This window comes from Protomyces lactucae-debilis (assembly GCF_002105105.1).
Source record: "Protomyces lactucae-debilis strain 12-1054 chromosome Unknown BCR37scaffold_7, whole genome shotgun sequence".
Lineage (NCBI taxonomy): Eukaryota > Fungi > Ascomycota > Taphrinomycetes > Taphrinales > Protomycetaceae > Protomyces > Protomyces lactucae-debilis.
In genome coordinates this window covers 413,390-431,311 of record NW_024467999.1, presented here as the reverse complement: position 1 = coordinate 431,311, position 17,922 = coordinate 413,390, and the positions used below count along the sequence as shown (strand labels likewise).

Sequence of the window (17,922 nt, the reverse complement as noted above, 5' to 3'; positions counted from 1 at the left end):
GGAGTCAGGAGCACCAGCAACATATGTCTAGCTGACTATAGTATGAGAGCAGTCTTAAATGATGGTCCACGCAGTGTGAAGCTTGTAGTAGCGGTTGTTGGCCGTGCGTTTCTCGTCTGTGCGTGCCCAAGCAGGAAATCGCATTTTCGCAACGACGTGGGAGGGAATCCAAACAACAACAAGACATCGACGCCCAACCAGCTGCAGTCTCGCGAGGTCAGCAGGTCGCATCAGCAAGTCAGCAGACCGTCAGGAGGTGTCCTCGTGAGCGCGCGTTGTCACATCGCAAAACTAGACAAACACACCATCGTGTAGCATGGAGTCTCCTGTTTCCTCCAAGCGGAATAGTCTGTCGCAGGAGTCAAAGAACACGCGGCGGAACTTGCAGCATCAGCTCGACGAGACTGGCAAAGGTCTGAACCGTATCATGGACATGGCGCAGCCTCTGCTCGAGCATCAAAAACATTTAGAGGCGCAACTCCAAGCATACGATCTTGGTAAAGACGTAGAAAATCAACCGACCGTCTTGACGCATCGCTTGGATCACTTGCAACGTGAGTCTGATGCTGTACTGACAGAATTTGGCGTCAATAGATCATCCATTCGTGCCACGTACAAGGACAGCAAGCAATCAGACTCTGCACCCAACAGGCCCCAAGACTCCAGCATCCTTTCACCCACCAGGATGGCACAATCTGCACGGCGCGCACGGCAAAACATGGCTCAGGGAACAAGGCCCCATGATATCGAGTTTGCAACAGAAATTGGCAACAAACTTGTAGCAGAAGTAAGAGCTCAGCAACAGCTATTGGCGGAGAAAGATGACAGGATTCGTGAACTCCTTGTACAACTAGAGAAACGCGAGCGTGGTTTTGAAAACATGCAAACAGAAGTCAAGACGGCATTGTCGCAAGCAGGTTTGTCATTTCCACTTTATTGATATTTGCTAATACTAGAACGCTTGAAGAGTGTCAATTGGGACCTCGAAGTGGCCTTGCACAAAGCAGACAGTGAAGTCAGTGATTTACGTGAATCCGAAGCGCGTCAAGCTGGCGAAGCAAAGCGTCTGAATGCTCTCATCGACACCAAGACTGAGCAGCTAGACGCGCAGCTGGCGACAGAGGCACGACTACGGGAGCAATTGGCTACCCAAGAGTCAGCTCACACTGCAGCTCTAGCAGATTTGCGTGGCGATAAGGATGCCGTCAAACGTGAGCTTGAAGAGACCCAAAACCGCTTGGATGCGATGGCAGCGGAGCTGGAAGAACATCAGAAGCTGTCTCGTCTTCGTGATCAAAATCGCAGCCCAACCAAACAGACACTGGAGAATATCGACAGCGAGGAAGAACCAACAACTCCTGATCGCTCGCCACGCATGTCACCAATCAAAGGCACGCCGTCTCGAAACGTCACACTTGAGGCAGAAACACTGAAGGGTTCTTTGCTGTCCTCTCACCGTATGCTGCAGCACAGCAGGCAGACTGCACAAAAGGAGAAGGCTGAAAAGATTGAATTGCGTCGTCAGCTTAAGGAAGCTCTTGATGAGCTGGAGGAACTCAAGCAGATGCATGCAAGCATGATGCCCAGGCGCCGCTTCATGCGCGGACCTGGCGAAACCGAGCGCACAAGACCTCGTAGCGGGCGCACAGTCGACTCGAAACGACTCACCACTGAGACCATCATCTCCGAGGAAGACGCAGGATGGATCGAAGCCGATGGCTCCGACAGTGATCGTGGCATTGAGCCAGATGAGTCTGTCTATAGCATGCCGGCTTCTCGGGTCAATTTCTCGCGCGATGGCTTTGCCTTTGAAAGCGACTTGGATGAGAGCTCTAGCTCGCCTCATCGTCAGCAACCCGATGGTCGTCGTCGTGTTCTTGGCACGCACGCACTCATGAGCGCTTCACAAGTCTTTGCCTCTTCGCGACCACTATTTGCCGAATTGGAAGGCAAGTCCATGGCAGGATCCTCTACTCACTCGCCCGAGACTGTACGTGGCGCTTCAGGGTCCAACAGCAACACACCGAGCAAGTTTTCGATGGCGAGTCATGCAGACATGGTGGATGCCGGTACAATGACCACAGCGCCCTGGAGACACACACCCAAGCATGAGCCCATCACGACTCAGTTCGTCTATGAGGATCCAGCAAATGAGCCAGACACGCCACGCGCACTGAAATCGACCCTGACTTTCATTCAAGAGGATCCATCAAATGCGCCAGATTTGCCAGGCACGCCCAAGGCGTCTGCTGGACCAGAGTTGGCATTCGTGCATGAGAGGCCAGAAGACTTCCCTAGCGCACCAACTCGTGATATTTCGGAGTGGCGATCCCCTCAAATTCTTTCCCCAAAGCCTGTTCGATCGCTCGCCTCCTCGGCCATGCTGCCTCCCTTGAGAAAGAGTGAAGATGGCTTTGCAACACCGCTGCCAGCCATCAGCTCGATCAAGCAATCTGCAGTCTCTGGCTCCCCACTAAGACAAAGTCCAACCAAGAGTGTGGCTTCTGCAGAGGGCGTCAAGGAAGAAGACCGTGCAGAGCAGGCATCAGAGAGCGTTCTGGCAAAGCGTGTCATTGCACCGCTCCGTCGCAAGTCGGCTTCATTGCAAAGCCTCAAAAGTCGAGCAAGCAGGGAGTCTCTTGCAAGCTCACGACAGGCGACACCACCACCTATGCCGTCAACGCCAATGCCTTTGTTGCCGTTGCCTGTCTTTGAGACATTTGACCGCTCTGCGTCCCCTGCATTGAACAAAATTATGGTGGATCGTGGTTCACAGCCTGATCCAGTGCAGTCTAGCGACTGGCACTTGCAGAACTACCTGGCTGGTCCTGCAGGTCCTCAACGTCAGTTCTTCGTCTATCCAGATGCTCCACAGCCGGTGGTGGAATCTACCGGCAGGCACAAGCCCGAGACCTCCAATGCAGGTATTCAAGCCAATTCTGAGGAATTTGTATGGCGACCAAGAACTACAACAACAGACGCAAAGGTTCAGGCTACATCGACGTCTACCAATGCCGCGATTCTTGCCAGGCCTGAACAGACAAGTACAAGTGTACAAGCTCGCGCAGAAACTACAAGCGCAGGCACAGATGCTGAGCGGAAATCGACCACGTCAGTTGAAGTTCAAGCAACAATCATGTCGAAGGATGTAGCCACTTGCATGACTCCTGAAGCTGAGAGATTCCGAGAGGAGCATACTGGTATGAGCCCTAAGGCGAAGCGCTTCTTTGGCGTCGATGTCGACTCGAAAGGCATTCAAGTGTCGACTACGCCTTCTGCTTTGACGGCAGCAAGGGACACAGTGGATACACACGTCATTGGCGTCACCGCCGACACCGTCCAGAGCTCAGCACCAAAGTCATATTTCGCAAAGCACGACTTTTCTAAGGTTGCTGCTCAAGTCACCCATCCTGCGACAAATGGTCACGGTGCTCCGGATTCGCCAACGTTGGCATTCGAGGATAGAGATGGCAAACTACAACAGGCTCAAGAATCTGCACGCCGTGCGGCTAGTCCGTTTGCAAATGCACCTCCACTGCGCGCATCGCCGTTGCCTAAGGGTTCAGATGGCGGCAGTATCTCGAGCGACGTGGCTGTTGGTGAAGCAAGACTTCGCGAGCTACTTCGCAAGGAAACTGAGCTGGTGGCAAGTCAGCAAGCCATTGCGCAGCTCACGCGCGAGAAGGCAGCATTGTTGGAGAAGCCGCTTCCTGCACAGCCTCCAATTCTGAGTTCAAAGCCAGCATCCTCCGGCAAGACTGCTTCGTCTCTCGTGTCATTCGGACATCCACTTGAGCGAACTGTGGATCACCTGCGAGTGAAAGGTCTCTCAGCTGCCGTTGAAGATAACGACAATGCGTCTGACACGTCTTGCTGGACACCTCCGACTGCTAATTCGGATGCTGAGGAGGAGAGCGGCAGTGATCTGCCATTCTCGCCATACAGCGTGCACCGAGGCAAGTCTGCACGAGAGTCACCCACAGCGAAAGCTGAGCGAATTCTTGGCAAATCACCGGAAGCGTCGCCTATGTCTTCCAAGTATGTATCGGACACAATGCGAGCAAGTCAAGAGGATGTCCGTTCCGGACATGTCATGGCTCCACCTGCTAAACCATCCACGGCAAGGGATACGTTGCGAAGCAGGCAGCAAAGTATCTCTGCGGAAAGGCACTCTGGTCATGTAGCGCTGTCGCCCACAACCAACGACTTTGGCTCTCACCAAGGCAGAATGACCAATGGTGATCGTCGTTCCGTGGTGCGGTCTCACTCGCACCAAAGTGTCTCGAGCTTCTCTACGTGTGGTTCCGAAGCCAATGCGCGATTCTTTGCAAGCAACTATCAGCAGCCGAATGAAGCTGCTGTGGATGCAGATGGATTGGACTCGCAGACCATGAATGCTGTGAAACGCACCATGATTGGCATGAGCTTGTATAAATACATGCGACGACCTGGTTGGCAGGGTCTATCTGATAAACGACATCAACGATTCTTTTGGCTGAATCCGTATACCCAGACGCTTTACTGGTCTGCCTTTAACCCTGTCAATGCACCGGAGAATGCAGTCATCAAGTCGACGCCTGTTGTTGGACTGTACACTGAAGCTGACTATAATCCCCTGCCACCTGGCATTCAGCAGCGAACAATCTGTATCGAGACACCAACAAGGCTATTAAAGGTGACTGCAATCTCGTCGAGTGACCATGAAGACTGGATGCGTGCGCTCGATCATCTCATCAATGGGTCTCCTACGAGTAAGCAGCAGGACAGCATCATGGCAGATTTTGATGCGAGTCCGACCAAGAAGCAGGCGCAACCGCAAGAGAAGCCACAGCAGCCACTGCAGCAACCTCAAACGCACATGACTGCAGCCGAGACGCCTACAAGCACGGAGGAGTCATCATCATCAACACAGCCGTTTGACTCTCAGCGTACAGTGAGAGCACACCCTTCTCGCGGTGTAGGTCGATCAACGAGTATGAACACACTCGGTACATCCATTAGCTCGCATGTGTCCTCCATCTTCAGGTCACCGAATCGTCAGATGACTTCGCAGAAGGGCAAGTATAAAGCCGGATCGACACCTTTCAAGAAGCCTGCTTCGCGAGAACGGCGACCCAGCGTGCAAGCACAGAGTACGTGTGCGTCGTCTATGCATCGTGCTTCAAGAGAGAGCAGTGTCTCTAGCTTGTACCGACTGCAGCATGGTCAAGAAACAGGTGGTATTGGTGGATCTGGCATTTCAATGGATGATCTTGCAGATGAAGGTTTGGAGAATGTTCGGAGTTGTTGTGGAGGTAAGCATGATGTGGGTATGTTGTGCCGTCGTCCAAGCAGCGCCATGAGCAATCATCGCTAGGTGGTGTTATGATCTTTGTGCCTTTTACATCTTTTGTATTCCACATTTGCAGCAAAGTAATGATTTAGTATTCCCATCTGAACATTCAAGCTCGAACTCCTCAACTCGAGCAAGTCGGCTCTCACGGTGGCAGCCCGAGACTCCGCATTCGCCTATAGTCCAACTCCACAGTACTCAACCATCTCTCTTTGCCATCCATCTTTTTTCCTCAATATTTGTTATTTGTGTAACTAGTCATCATGAGGTGCGTGATGCTCAGATTTGCTCAAAGGGACGTGTACTAACAACTTCTAGTTACGTTGCAACCACCAAGGCTGAGATTGATGCCTACGTCAGCACCTTGCGCTCGACGTTCTTGAGCAACAAGACGAAGCCGCTTGAGTATCGTCGTACTCAGCTCAAGAAATTCTGGGAGGCCATGGACGCGCATGAGGTTGAGTTCCAACAGGCTCTTGCTAAGGACTTCGGCAAGCCTCCTGAGGAAGTCATCCTGACGGAAACCAATACCCTCAAAGCAGAGGCGATTGAAGTCATGCAAGCCTTGCCTAAATGGATCAAGGACGAGAAGGGTCATGCAAATTTCCCCTTCAACCTTGCTGGCCCCAAGATTCAAAAGACACCCTTGGGTGCTTCGTTGATTATTGGTGCTTGGAACTACCCACTCTTTGTGACGTTCGGTCCCTTGATTGGTGCTATTGCTGCTGGATGTCCCTGTGTGATCAAGCCTTCTGAGCTAGCACCTGAGACTGCAGCCGTGATGCAGCGCGCTATTCACAAACATCTCGACCCAACCGCCTACCGCGTTGTGCTCGGCGCCGTCGAAGAGACGACCCACCTGCTTGCTCAGAAATGGGGTACTATTTTCTACACCGGTGGCGGCAACGTCGGCCGTATTGTTGCTACTGCAGCAGCCAAGCACTTGACACCCGTGACACTCGAGCTCGGTGGCAAGAATGCCGTCATCCTCACAAAGAACTCTGACCTCAATTTGGCAGCCAAACGTATTGCCTGGGGTAAAGTCACGAATGCCGGTCAGACGTGTGTTGCACCTGACTTTATCCTGTTTGTCGATACTGGTTTGGAGGAGAAATTTATTGCTGCTTGGAAGAAGTCTGTTGCCGAATTCTACCCCGGTGAAGCATGGCGCAAGCCAGGCAAGTATACGCGCATTGTTAACGAGAACCACTACAAGCGCATCACTAAATTGCTCAAGGACACCCGCGGTCGTGTTGTCAGTGGTGGCTTTACGGATGCTTCACAGCGCTTGATTGAGCCTACGTTGGTGGCTGGCTGCACACCCGAAGATTCTCTCATGTCTGAAGAGATCTTTGGCCCCGTGTTGCCAATGCTCAACATGTCGAGCTTGAATGAGGCCATCTCCTTCTTGCAAGGCAGAGACGCTTCCCTTGCTCTATACATCTTCACCTCTGACAAGTCTGAGTCTGAGAAACTCTTGAGCAGCGTGACGTCCGGTGGCGCTATGATCAATGATGTCTTGTCACACTGTGCATTGACGAGTATGCCATTTGGCGGTGTTGGTGAATCTGGAACGGGTGCGCACAATGGTATCTATGGATTCAATGCCTTTACGCACCAGCGCACGGTCGTCAACCAACCAGCCTGGCTTGAATTGCTGTTTGGTGTACGCTATGCACCCTATACGCCTAGCAAGATGAAGCAACTCGCTGCGCTTGCACCCAAGAAGTTTTGGAATGCCGATTACTCTGAGCGTTCGCGACTCGTCAAGATCCTTCGCTTCACTTTGACGCTGGGTGCTTTGATTGGCGCGTACCGCTACGTGAAGATTCAGGCTCGTCTGTAGGCTATGCAGTGTGTATTCTGTAGCTTGTTATCTAAGCCAGCCATGTCCACTCTGTGAGACAGTGAGAGTCTATCGGCGAGAAGCGAGATGAAAACCTGGGGAAGGGGGCAGTCACACAGACAGATGTAGAAGCTGTAGATGCACAGTAGATGAGACGGAGCAGAGCAAGGAAAGGGCAGCAGGCCATCATCCACAGGCAGTGACCCTTGCTGTCTCTGTCTCTGCTGCGCCTGGACCCTTTCCTCTCTTCCCCTGCTGAGCACCTTCATCACCTGACACAAGCGAAACTTCTGCTAAAACACCGCGAACCTCCTCCACCTCAAGTCTCCAGGGCCTGCTCTCTCTCTCCGTCTCTCACTAGAATAGCACAGCATGGTCAAAGCAGCAGACACACAATACATCTCATCAGGCCGCGGCGGTGCAGGCAACAAGAAACTCGTCCTCACCAACACCAACACCCTCGCCCGTCCCACCCATCGCCAACTCGTCCAATCCTACTCCCAACAAGACATCGTCACTCGCAAGGAACTCGAAGAAACAGCACTCACACGCGTTGCAACAAAATCTAGTAAAGGCGCACGCTTTGCAACGGGACGTGGTGGAGCGGGGAATTTCTTACCAACAGGACAAGTCTTTGCACCACAGGAAGCGGGTGAACAAGAGCAACTCGCTCCAAAACGCTTCTTGGCACCCGTAGGGAGGGGTGGTGCGGGGAATATTAGAACGTTGGAAGGAGCGCCTGTGTCACATGCTGTGGTGAAGGAGTTGAGAAGTATGTCGAGTGGAGCGGCTGATAGTCAGACAGCTGCTGCTGCGGCTGCGGCTGGACCCAGTGGTACGCGTTCAGACGGACGACCCGCGTGGGCGTCTCAAGTGCGACGTATTGATGCAGGCATAGCTGATGAAGCTGTCGATGATGAGACATCAAGTGTGCGATCGAGTGGACGACTGTCGCAGCTCGGTAGACGGCTTTCTCGCTCGAGTATCTCCTCGACGCGTAGTGCGCCTGCAGAGTCTTCCTTCTTTGGTCGTATGAAGCGGCGGCTGAGCAGCTCGATGGGACCACAGCAGACTGCAGTCGCTTGATCGTCTTGATCTGTTGAAGGAGCCCTTTCCCTCTTTGCTTGTGACGAAGACGAGCTGGTCTCGATGAGCAAAGACGATTTCCCACTGCAAGGGCGCATGCGTCATACACCACTAAGCATTGCACTGGTGTCCATCATCCTGGAATCTTCGGTTCTTCGTATACTAATGCTGTACATCCTCCATGATGACCCTACTCTGTCAAAACGCAAATGCACATGCAATGCTACAGACATTTCGTGTGAATGACTTCTGGGTTCTCGCGGTAATCCTCATTCGAGACCCACATGCGACGAAAGGTACTCAGTCCAGCCAAGATACTCCCACCCATCCATGTACTATAGCGTCGTTCAGCCGGTGCGTAAATCTTGACAGTCGCACCTTCTTGGACGCGTCCCCTGACTTCACGCATGAGTCGCTCACCGAATCCTCGAGTCGTTGTGGTGCCACCAGACAAAACAATGTTTTGATATAAGTCTGCTCGTAGGTCGAGATCCACTTGATTGATACTCCCTACCAGTAATGCAGGAATCCCCTCTGCTTCTGAGCCAACCAATTCTGGATTAAACAAAATCTCAGGCGCTCTGAAGCGTTCAAGAGCAAGATCCAAGATGCGTCCATCAGGCAACTTGTACTGATCACCCTGCCGTGTTGCCAACCAATCGCGTTCTTCTCGCTTTGGATCAAGTGCAACAAAACAAGCTTGTTCCTTGATTTCCCGTACAATCTCCAATTCTGCCGTGGTGGTGGTACGGAAGCCTTGTTCCTTTCGTAGTAGCAGACTCAAGTGTTCAGTGACATCGCGACCGGCAAGATCATTGCGTCGAATGGCAGAAGGAATAGCAAATCCTTCATACACCGGTACTGCATGCGTGACGCCGTCTCCTGAATCCAGCACAATGCCCGTTGTTCGTCCACTTGCATACAACGCCAAGACTGCTTGAATACTCACAAATAACGCCGGTACATTGAATGTCTCAAAGAAAATCTCTGCCGCTTGATCACGATGTTTTCGTGGATTCAGCGCCGCTTCCGTTAGAAGAACAGGATGTTCCTCTGGACTGACTTGTAAGGCGTCCATATAGATGTGTTGCCAAAGACGTTCCATGTCTTGCCAATCGGTCACCATGCCGTGTTGCAGTGGGTAGTGAAGTTTCAGGAGACCACGTAGGGAACTAGCGCGTTGGCCGATGAAGAGGTCACCTTCTAGTGCGCCTGCCATGGTTCGTTGATGTTTCGGACGACCGACACTGCGCGTAAGTGAGTGTGCAATGGTATATAACGGTGCGTACAAGGATGGAAAGAAGCAGGAAGGCATGTCGGTGCCTGCGAAACCGGCCTTGATGGTCCCAGACCCATTGTCTATGCAAATGGGCTGATTGACGTCCATATTGCGTTTCTTTGAGAAGCGTCTCGCAGTATCACTTTGAAGTACGCTAAATGCGCTTTGCTAATGGGGATGGGCACAGGTCAAGCCGTCCTGCTTGACTGAGTAGCTGGCTGCATGGGTTGCTTGTGTATGTGGTTTCTTCCTCTGCGCGTCGTTGTCTTCTGGCGCGCGACCACAAAGACGAAAAGACGCGATCATGAGGCATTCAGGTGCACGACAGCCATGGATTAATGTTGGCAGGGGCAAGGAAGCAGATGGATGGTAGAGGATGGCATAGGGGCAGTGTACATACATGTAGACACGGCTCAGTGAAGCAAGATAAGCCTGCTGCTGAGGAATTCTAGCAGATAAAGACTCGGAAATAAATCGCTTCAGCAGGTGACAAAGAGCAACTAAGCAGTCGATGCTAGACCCTTCTTAGCTTCACGGCCACCCATATACCAGTAATTGACCCATCGCGCACCCTGTGTGCCTTGTGAGAAGAAATTGACGACATGGCATCCAAACAAGAGATAGTTCTTGGGTGTCACTGCCAATGCATAGCGCATAAAGACAGATGAGTAAATGACCAATGCACCCGTCATACGACCACTAATGAGTTCTTCGTCCTTCTTGAGATCAAGGACTGCAGCGAGGGGAATACCGAAATTGGAGACAGGGCCCCAGAAGTGTGTAGACATGAGGTAGGAGCGGAAATCGGGTGTCTTCATCCAAGTCGTCCTAGAGACGATGTCAGTACGCGCTTGCTAGTCAATGGAATTAACGTACAGCCTGTTGATGGTTGATTGTGTTGCGGCCTTGGTGGCTGCATTTGTCGGAACAGACCTGCTGTCAGTTGTCTGGCTTTGAGATAAGATGTATGAGATGGGCCTACATGATGCAATGCGCAGGAAGCTCGGCCTGGAGTAGGAGAGAAAGCGCTGAGCTGTAGGGATGTCGATGAGAGTCGATGCGCGGGATTTTGGTTGAGGCGACTCCACACTCAGCCAGCACCAACACACACGCTCAAAAGGACAAGGCTTCTAGTGATACTGACTGCTGCTGCTCTTTCTGCGCTTGGAGATACACTTCAGCTAGAAGCGCTCAAGGCTCTGTCCAAAACACAGCTAATTCGCCTTCAAGATGATGAAAATATGGTCAATGAAGCAGGACCAAGCAGCGCAAGAGAAGAAGAAGCCAAAGATCTCTGCTGCTCAAATCCGCATCCAAAAGGATCTTACTGAGCTGCCTCTCTCCTCAACGATGAAGACACACTTCCCTAATGCAGAAGACTTGCTCAATTTTGAGGTGACGATCATACCAGACGAAGGCATGTACAAAGGTGGCAGCTTCCGGTTCAGCTTTCACGTCAACAGCAACTACCCACATGAGCCGCCCAAGGTCAAATGTCTACAGAAGATTTACCACCCCAATATTGACTTGGAGGGCAACGTTTGCCTCAATATTTTGCGGGAGGATTGGAAGCCTGTGCTCAACCTGAACTCCATCATGGTTGGCCTGCAGTTTCTCTTCATTGAGCCCAATGCATCGGATCCTCTAAATAAAGGTTTGTCTCTATGGTCAATGGCTCCGGCGTGAAGGCTAATTATTAGATGCTGCGAATGAGCTCAACCGGGACAAAGAACGGTTCAGACGGGCGGTGAAGCAGTCAATGGCGGGCCAGCGTGTGGGCAACGAGGCCTTTGACATGGTGCTGCTGCATTAATCTCTCCTGCTCCATCCACATAGAATAGTCACAGAGAATCCCGCCAGTGCCGTGGGACCCGCTACCTGCACGTGAAAGTCTCGCCCGAGCAGTCCCCCGACACGACAACAATTCTCCCCAAGCAACTAGTCACTAGATCCAACAGACTCATTCCCCTACATACCATAGGAAAAGTCATGTCGGGACGTACTTTTGCAAGGTCTGCCATCAGGGCTGCCAAGTCTGCCTCACAGGCCCGTGCCTTTACGGCGCTCACCCGTCAGGCAGCACCGAGATTGACAGCAACCTCCAACACCGCTGCACCCATCTCGCAAACGCGCGGTGTCAAGACTCTTGATTTTGCAGGTCACAAGGAGGAGGTGTTTGAGCGCTCTGACTGGCCTCGTGAGAAGCTGCAGCAGTTCTTCAAGGACGATGTCATGGCGCTTATCGGATATGGATCTCAGGGACACGGCCAGGGTCTCAACATGCGCGACAATGGTCTCAATGTCATTGTCGGTGTCCGCAAGGATGGTGAATCCTGGAGGCAGGCACAAGAAGATGGATGGGTCCCTGGTAAGACCCTCTTCACTGTTGAGGAAGCCATCAAGAAGGGAACATACATCATGAACCTCCTCTCTGATGCCGCTCAGTCTGAGACTTGGGCCGCCATCAAGCCTTTGATCACCAAGGACAAGACACTTTACTTTTCCCACGGATTCTCCGTGGTTTACAAGGAGGACACTAAGGTCATCCCACCGACCGACGTCGATGTCATCCTTGTCGCACCCAAGGGATCCGGCCGAACTGTGCGTTCGCTTTTCAAGGAAGGTCGTGGCATCAATGCCTCCATTGCCATCCACCAGGATGTGACTGGTAAGGCTGAGGAGAAGGCTCGTGCCATGGCTGTTGCCGTTGGTACGGGATACGCCTACAAGACGACATTTGAGAAGGAGGTCTTTTCCGACTTGTACGGAGAGCGTGGTTGTTTGATGGGTGGTTTGCAAGGTATGATGATGGCACAATACGAGGTGCTGCGCGAGCGTGGTCACTCTCCCTCCGAGGCCTTCAACGAGACTGTTGAGGAAGCCACACAGTCACTCTACCCGCTTGTGGGCGGTAAAGGTATGGACTACATGTTCAACGCTTGCTCGACGACTGCTCGTCGTGGTGCGCTCGACTGGTACCCCAAATTCTACAAGGCCCTCAAGCCTGTGTTCAATGAGCTGTATGATGCCGTCGCAGATGGTAGCGAGACAAGGCGCTCGTTGACCTTCAACAGCTCAAAAACATACCGCGAGGACTTGCAAAAGGAGCTCGACATCATTGACAACATGGAGATGTGGAAGGCCGGTAAGACTGTGCGACAGCTGCGTCCAGAGAACCTTTAGAGAGGTTCTGTGTCGCATCTCTCATAGCCTGTTCATAGCCACCAAAAGTCATCCGTTTCTTCACTCATCTCAAGTGATCTGGCTTGTATTTTCTACAACTTGTCAACTTGTCATGCATCATGCTGCTGGCAGCTGCTGGTTGCGGATGACGACTGACTCAAAACGCGCCAACAATCCAACACACCAAGACAAGACAACACTCTCAAACAGGGCGCTCCAGCTATTCTCAAGTCTGTCGCACGTCAGTTCCTGCCGGCCCTCAGGTCCGCTGCCTCTGCTGTCTCTGGAAGGCCAATCGATCCACTCACTTTACTCCTTCGCATGGCCGCAACGCCGCCCACCATTCACGTCCAAGATAATGATGCAACAGACCCACCAGCTCTTCAACAAGATCCATTTCCGTTTGAACGAATCAGACATCGTCATATTCTAGCGCACGAAGCAGGAGATGCGCCACCTATTGTCGTGAGGTGGCATTATGCGGTCGATGTACCGAAACGACGACCAGGCGCGCCTGCTGTTGCCAAGAAGGACATTGCTGTAGCCAGTGGCCGACAATCACCCGCTCGAGCACGATCGCCTGTACCTGGCTCCACAGCTGCTACCAAGACTGCACCAACTAGTGCGACTCCTGCAACAGCGACGGACAAGACGGTTCCTGTAAAAGTAGCGGATAAGTTTGTTCCGTTCTCAGTGCGGGATAGTCATGCGCTTGAACAGGCTTTTCAAGAGTCCCTACAGCGGTCACGCTCAAGCACGCGCGATGCAAGTCGACCACCGTCTGCGGGAACGAAAGTACCAGTCAATGAGGATCATTTGTTTGAAGTGGACATTGAAGAACGAGAATTGGGACCTGTGTATTGGCGGGGACCCATCTACTCTGTCAGAAGGGGGACATGGCATGTCGCTGATGGATCAACGCTGAAACCTTGTGATGAGAATCTCGCAACTCAAGTGGAAGATGGGTACTTGAAGGTCAAGCCTTGGAAGGAGATGTCGCAAGCAGATATTCAAGAGTCGAGTACTGCTGACTCTGCTGAAAGCCAAGCAGATCGAGCACAGAACAAGACACCACCCATTGCTGCACCAAGCGTCTCTTCAGCAGACAAGCTATCCGATGTCTCTGGTCAATCACGCTTACTCGCTACACCAGAAAAGTCAAACACAAGCAAAGATGGCAAAGCCGCAGATCTTTCACGCAAATCTTCCATTGAGCGACGCAAAGATCCCAATCGTGCATCTGTACGGCCACTCTTTGGTAGCTATGCGGGCAAATACGTCTTATACACGAGCAAGACGACTGCATGGCTCTTATCAGATGACTTGTATGGCAAAATCAGTGCAAGTTTCTTCCAATCTGTAACGCGTGGCGTACATATGGGTGGAACGAAGCTCATGCGCGGCTATACCGATGCAAAAGCAGAGAAGGAAAAGTCCAAGACTGCTAATACATCAGTGAAGGATAAGGACAAAGAGGGATCGACGACGGAGCCGGCCGCTGGACTTGCTGAAGTTGCTGAAGCGGCTGCCGCGCAAGCGGTGGGTGATACGACTTCACAAACTGCAAAAGAGGCAGATGTCGGGACTGGTGCAGCACCGGGCACAGATTATGATGAAGGTGAGAATCCCAAACGACAAATTGATCATTTGATTCTCTGCTGCCATGGTATTGGTCAGAAACTGGGTGAACGGTTGGATAGTGTCAATTTCATCCATGATGTCAATGTACTTCGACGCACCATCAAGCAGACGTATTCGCAGTCTAAGGAGCTGCAGATGCTCGGCCCTTCAGGGTCGTCTGATGGCAAACAGCTGAATTGCGGCGTGCAAGTACTGCCTGTTGAGTGGCGGCAAAAGATCAAATTTGGCATGGCATCTGAGCCGGCTGAGGGAGGCACGTCTGCCCGTGGCGAACAGGACTTGGCGCAAGGTTATCTGGAAGAGGAAGAAGTGGAGGAGCATGCAACATTGCAAGACATCACTGTTGAAGGCGTTCAGACAATTCGACACCTTATCTCAGATGCGTTATTGGATATCTTGCTCTTCTACCAACCGAGTTACCGGGAAAAGATCATCAAAGCTGTGGCAATGGAGCTCAATCGCGTCTATACTTTGTTTCGCGAGCGCAATCCATCTTTTCATGGGAAAGTCTCTATCTTTGGCCATTCGCTAGGGTCGGCGATTACGTTTGATATTGTTTGTCGGCAACCAACAGATGTCATGTTGCAGCGCACCAAGAGCACAGAAGCTGATTTACTCGCTTTCGATGTGGACAACTTGTACTGCGTGGGTAGTCCCGTGGGTCTCTTTCAAATGTTGCGTGGTAAGGAGATTCGAGCACGAGCAATGTTGCAAACAGATACGGTTCCTGTGACACCGTTTGCGAGTGCTACTCGACAATCACCTTTTGAGCATCCACCCAGACAAACAGATGGCAAACCTGCAAGTTACCCAAAAGTCAACAACTTGTTCAACATCTTTCACCCTTCAGACCCTGTGGCTTATCGTCTCGAACCGCTCGTCAGTAAACATGCTGCTAAATTGAAACCGCACCCAATACCATACACGAAAGCTGGATTTAGGCAACAACTTGTTGGGTTGTCGAGTATCCCTCAGCGTGCACTGGAAGGTGCTTCTTCTTATTGGGGAGCACTGCGAAGTTCCATCACCAATAGTGTGATTAGTCGCAGTCTTGGGTACAGCGATTTTGGTGCTGCATCAGCACAACGCGAAGTAACAGAGGAGGAAGCAGAAGAGGCACGTCAACAGCAGCATGCGGCAGATAAAGCACGCGTTCAAGGGGAAATGGCAAGACAGCATGATGAAACGTTATTTGCATCGTTTGACAAGGCCTTTGGTAGTTCAGCGAGTGAACAAGGGCAACGACGTAAATTGGAGGGTGAACGACGACTCAAGGCATTGAATCGGCAAGGTTCTCGGATCGACTATGCGATTCAAGAAGATTTGATTGGTAGCAGTTACATCTCTGCACTGCATTCTCATCTTGGATACTGGTCGGATGTGGATGTTGCACACTTCTTGATGAGCAGGCTATATACGGATGACAACAAGACGGATAAGTCGTAGTCTCATGATCCTTTTGGCTGCTCGCATAAATGATTTACTGAATACTGAAGTGAACTTGATCCTGATCCCAATATCCCTCATCAATCATTCATCTGCTACTTTCAGGTCAAACTTGTTGACACCAAAGATGCGTAGCCGGTGAGCCTATCGTTAGCATGTGTCTATGCATTGCAGGATCTTCATACAAATGGCAATTTCGGAATGAGCACCATGAGGAGCGCCCACAGATTGACGATAAACATCGTGAAATCGTAGTGCGTGTAGTGTGTACTCAGCAAAAACAGCACAATCGGCACAGCCGTCAGGAACTTCTTTGCAGGCGTATACTGAACGCCGTTATCCATCTGTTCCCACATATTGAGTTGATCAAAGGCGCCAGAGTTGAAGTCAAAGGGAACGCCACGGACATAGTGAAACATGAGGTAACTGGCCGCCATGTAGGATAAATTAGTCAATGTCCAGCCAAGTTCCTGAGAGACACCAGGTAGTGTATTGTAAAAGATCTTGGCAAGGAGGATCATAACGATATGGATGGACCACGCGCCTTTGCCGCTCACCCAGTCGGAATTGTGATTATTTTCTGCGCCTTGATCTTGAAGCTCGTCAAAGGTACTCGGCTCAATTACCTGGAAGTAGCATGTTAGTTATATGCTCCCGCGGTAGAGAAGAGAAGGTAATTACCTGAACAAGAGAGGATGAGCGCCTGCGGTTCCCATGTTCTTTGGTGGGTTCTGCACGCAATGTCCTGCTTGCGGATAGAGCGGCGTGTGCAGTCGACATGAGATAGTCTCTGTACACAGTCTGATCCCCTGCGCGTTTGTAAATTGGCTTTGTGGATGCGCTGGCTCCCTGGTGCTATTTGGTGATCTTGGCTGATGTCCGATTGCGTCGTCGTCGTCTCGCTGCTCAAATTTCCGAATTCTGCAGAGAAAGACTGAAGCGCCTGGTGACTACAAGAGAAGGGAACCGGTGTGTGCTCGATGAGCTTCAATCTGCTAGCAAAGCCGGCGGAAGAGCCAGCAGTCGCTCTTCCTGCTGCTGCTCTATCAGAAGGCGGAGAAGAAGAGGTGCTCTTCACGGTCGATGTCGACAAGCATGAGGAAAATGACACGCATGAGGCGCGGCAACCTATTAACGACGCTGCTGGCCCTGCTAAGCAAGCTACAAGTGAAGCGGAGAAAGCAGGTGACAGCGAAAGCGACGCGGAAGATGCAGAAGACTGGGCTGATATCTCAAAAGGGCGCTACTTTGGTGACCCTAATGAAGCGACGGATGCACAACGCTGTCACAACTGTAAAGGCATAGGACACAAGCGGAAAGATTGTCCGCATTCACTGTGTCGTACGTGTGGCGCGTTGGATGATCATGACACGGTCCGGTGTCCGCTCACACAGCGATGCTTCAACTGTGCGCGTCTGGGACACTTGGCGAGCGCATGTCCAGAGCCACAACGCCAATCTGGTTCTCACTGCAAAGAATGCGGATCTCGTTCTCATCTCGCTCGTTCGTGTCCTCAAATATGGCGTCTGTATCATCCAGACGTTCACTTCAATGCGGATAGTACAGACTGGTCTGTGACGCCGTACTGCTATAACTGCGCAGATCAGGGACATTACGGTGATGATTGTGATTTACCACATCGCACACGACTCTTGGAACCTTCTGCATTTTGTCTTGCCAATGAACCAGAGTCAACGAAACCGCGTGCGACACAGCATCAGAAGCAGAGGAGCCGAGGGTCGGTCCCTCAAGCACCGGCTGCACATTACACAGAAACCTCCAAGGGATCTGCTCATGGCTCTAGTCGTGGGAATGAGAGGCGTTATACGCCGTACCAGCGTCCTGAAGTTGTTTCAGAGCGCTATCCACGGGGTGCACCTGGATATGGGTCTGGATCAGGCGGTGGCAGGGGTCGCGATTCAGGCGGTCGTGGGTCTGATCGTGGGTATGGTCGGGAGAGGGACTCGTATGATGATCGAGGAGGACGGCAGCAGAGTCGTGGCGGCAAGCCATACAGAGGCGGTATGTTTGCGAAGAATCGACGGCGGTAGTCTATAAGTATAAGTAGTAGTAAGTAGTAAGTAGCAGTGTCCATCTGAGTTGCAGCCG

The 17,922-nt window shown here is 51.8% G+C and overlaps 10 protein-coding genes across 10 annotated transcripts; 7 read left to right on the top strand and 3 right to left on the bottom strand.

The window, feature by feature from the left end:
- The first annotated feature begins 173 nt into the window (after nucleotides 1–173).
- BCR37DRAFT_398068 (uncharacterized protein) lies at nucleotides 174–5,431 on the top strand. The gene is made up of 2 exons (XM_040871751.1): nucleotides 174–917; nucleotides 957–5,431. The coding sequence occupies exons 1-2, from the start codon at nucleotides 317–319 to the stop codon at nucleotides 5,354–5,356; spliced, it is 5,001 nt and encodes a 1,666-aa protein (XP_040726130.1). The 5' UTR covers nucleotides 174–316; the 3' UTR covers nucleotides 5,357–5,431.
- Nucleotides 5,432–5,467: 36 nt separating this feature from the next.
- BCR37DRAFT_280754 (putative aldehyde dehydrogenase) lies at nucleotides 5,468–7,364 on the top strand. The gene is made up of 2 exons (XM_040866825.1): nucleotides 5,468–5,600; nucleotides 5,651–7,364. The coding sequence occupies exons 1-2, from the start codon at nucleotides 5,596–5,598 to the stop codon at nucleotides 7,176–7,178; spliced, it is 1,533 nt and encodes a 510-aa protein (XP_040726129.1). The 5' UTR covers nucleotides 5,468–5,595; the 3' UTR covers nucleotides 7,179–7,364.
- A 186-nt stretch (nucleotides 7,365–7,550) lies between these two features.
- On the top strand, nucleotides 7,551–8,264 carry BCR37DRAFT_392284 (uncharacterized protein; the record flags this gene model as incomplete). Its single annotated transcript, XM_040871129.1, has 1 exon — nucleotides 7,551–8,264. The coding sequence occupies one exon, from the start codon at nucleotides 7,551–7,553 to the stop codon at nucleotides 8,262–8,264; it is 714 nt and encodes a 237-aa protein (XP_040726128.1).
- A 223-nt stretch (nucleotides 8,265–8,487) lies between these two features.
- On the bottom strand, nucleotides 8,488–9,651 carry BCR37DRAFT_366761 (actin-like protein; the record flags this gene model as incomplete). Its single annotated transcript, XM_040868285.1, has 2 exons — nucleotides 8,488–9,511; nucleotides 9,554–9,651. 2 exons carry the CDS (start codon nucleotides 9,649–9,651, stop codon nucleotides 8,488–8,490), a joined length of 1,122 nt encoding a protein of 373 aa, XP_040726127.1.
- Nucleotides 9,652–9,907: 256 nt separating this feature from the next.
- On the bottom strand, nucleotides 9,908–10,605 carry BCR37DRAFT_378841 (UPF0041 domain protein). The gene is made up of 3 exons (XM_040869136.1): nucleotides 10,526–10,605; nucleotides 10,420–10,476; nucleotides 9,908–10,371 (listed from the first exon to the last, which is right to left on the bottom strand). Coding segments are annotated over exons 1-3 (387 nt in total). The 5' UTR covers nucleotides 10,528–10,605; the 3' UTR covers nucleotides 9,908–10,043.
- An 18-nt stretch (nucleotides 10,606–10,623) lies between these two features.
- Nucleotides 10,624–11,434, top strand: BCR37DRAFT_378840 (NEDD8-conjugating enzyme UBC12). Its single transcript, XM_040869135.1, has 2 exons — nucleotides 10,624–11,197; nucleotides 11,244–11,434. Exons 1-2 carry the CDS (start codon nucleotides 10,774–10,776, stop codon nucleotides 11,354–11,356), a joined length of 537 nt encoding a protein of 178 aa, XP_040726125.1. The 5' UTR covers nucleotides 10,624–10,773; the 3' UTR covers nucleotides 11,357–11,434.
- On the top strand, nucleotides 11,381–12,856 carry BCR37DRAFT_280742 (6-phosphogluconate dehydrogenase). The gene has a single exon (XM_040866824.1). The coding sequence runs from the start codon at nucleotides 11,533–11,535 to the stop codon at nucleotides 12,724–12,726; it is 1,194 nt and encodes a 397-aa protein (XP_040726124.1). The 5' UTR covers nucleotides 11,381–11,532; the 3' UTR covers nucleotides 12,727–12,856.
- A 191-nt stretch (nucleotides 12,857–13,047) lies between these two features.
- On the top strand, nucleotides 13,048–15,813 carry BCR37DRAFT_345950 (DDHD domain-containing protein; the record flags this gene model as incomplete). The annotated part of the gene is made up of 3 exons (XM_040867650.1): nucleotides 13,048–13,273; nucleotides 13,397–13,852; nucleotides 13,952–15,813. 3 exons carry the CDS (start codon nucleotides 13,048–13,050, stop codon nucleotides 15,811–15,813), a joined length of 2,544 nt encoding a protein of 847 aa, XP_040726123.1.
- Nucleotides 15,814–15,855: 42 nt separating this feature from the next.
- On the bottom strand, nucleotides 15,856–16,693 carry BCR37DRAFT_280704 (protein ORM1). The gene is made up of 4 exons (XM_040866823.1): nucleotides 16,495–16,693; nucleotides 16,400–16,439; nucleotides 15,999–16,357; nucleotides 15,856–15,957 (listed from the first exon to the last, which is right to left on the bottom strand). The coding sequence occupies exons 1-4, from the start codon at nucleotides 16,591–16,593 to the stop codon at nucleotides 15,898–15,900; spliced, it is 558 nt and encodes a 185-aa protein (XP_040726122.1). The 5' UTR covers nucleotides 16,594–16,693; the 3' UTR covers nucleotides 15,856–15,897.
- A 20-nt stretch (nucleotides 16,694–16,713) lies between these two features.
- BCR37DRAFT_378837 (uncharacterized protein) lies at nucleotides 16,714–17,913 on the top strand. The gene has a single exon (XM_040869134.1). It carries the CDS (start codon nucleotides 16,794–16,796, stop codon nucleotides 17,862–17,864), a length of 1,071 nt encoding a protein of 356 aa, XP_040726121.1. The 5' UTR covers nucleotides 16,714–16,793; the 3' UTR covers nucleotides 17,865–17,913.
- The last annotated feature ends 9 nt before the right edge of the window (nucleotides 17,914–17,922 follow it).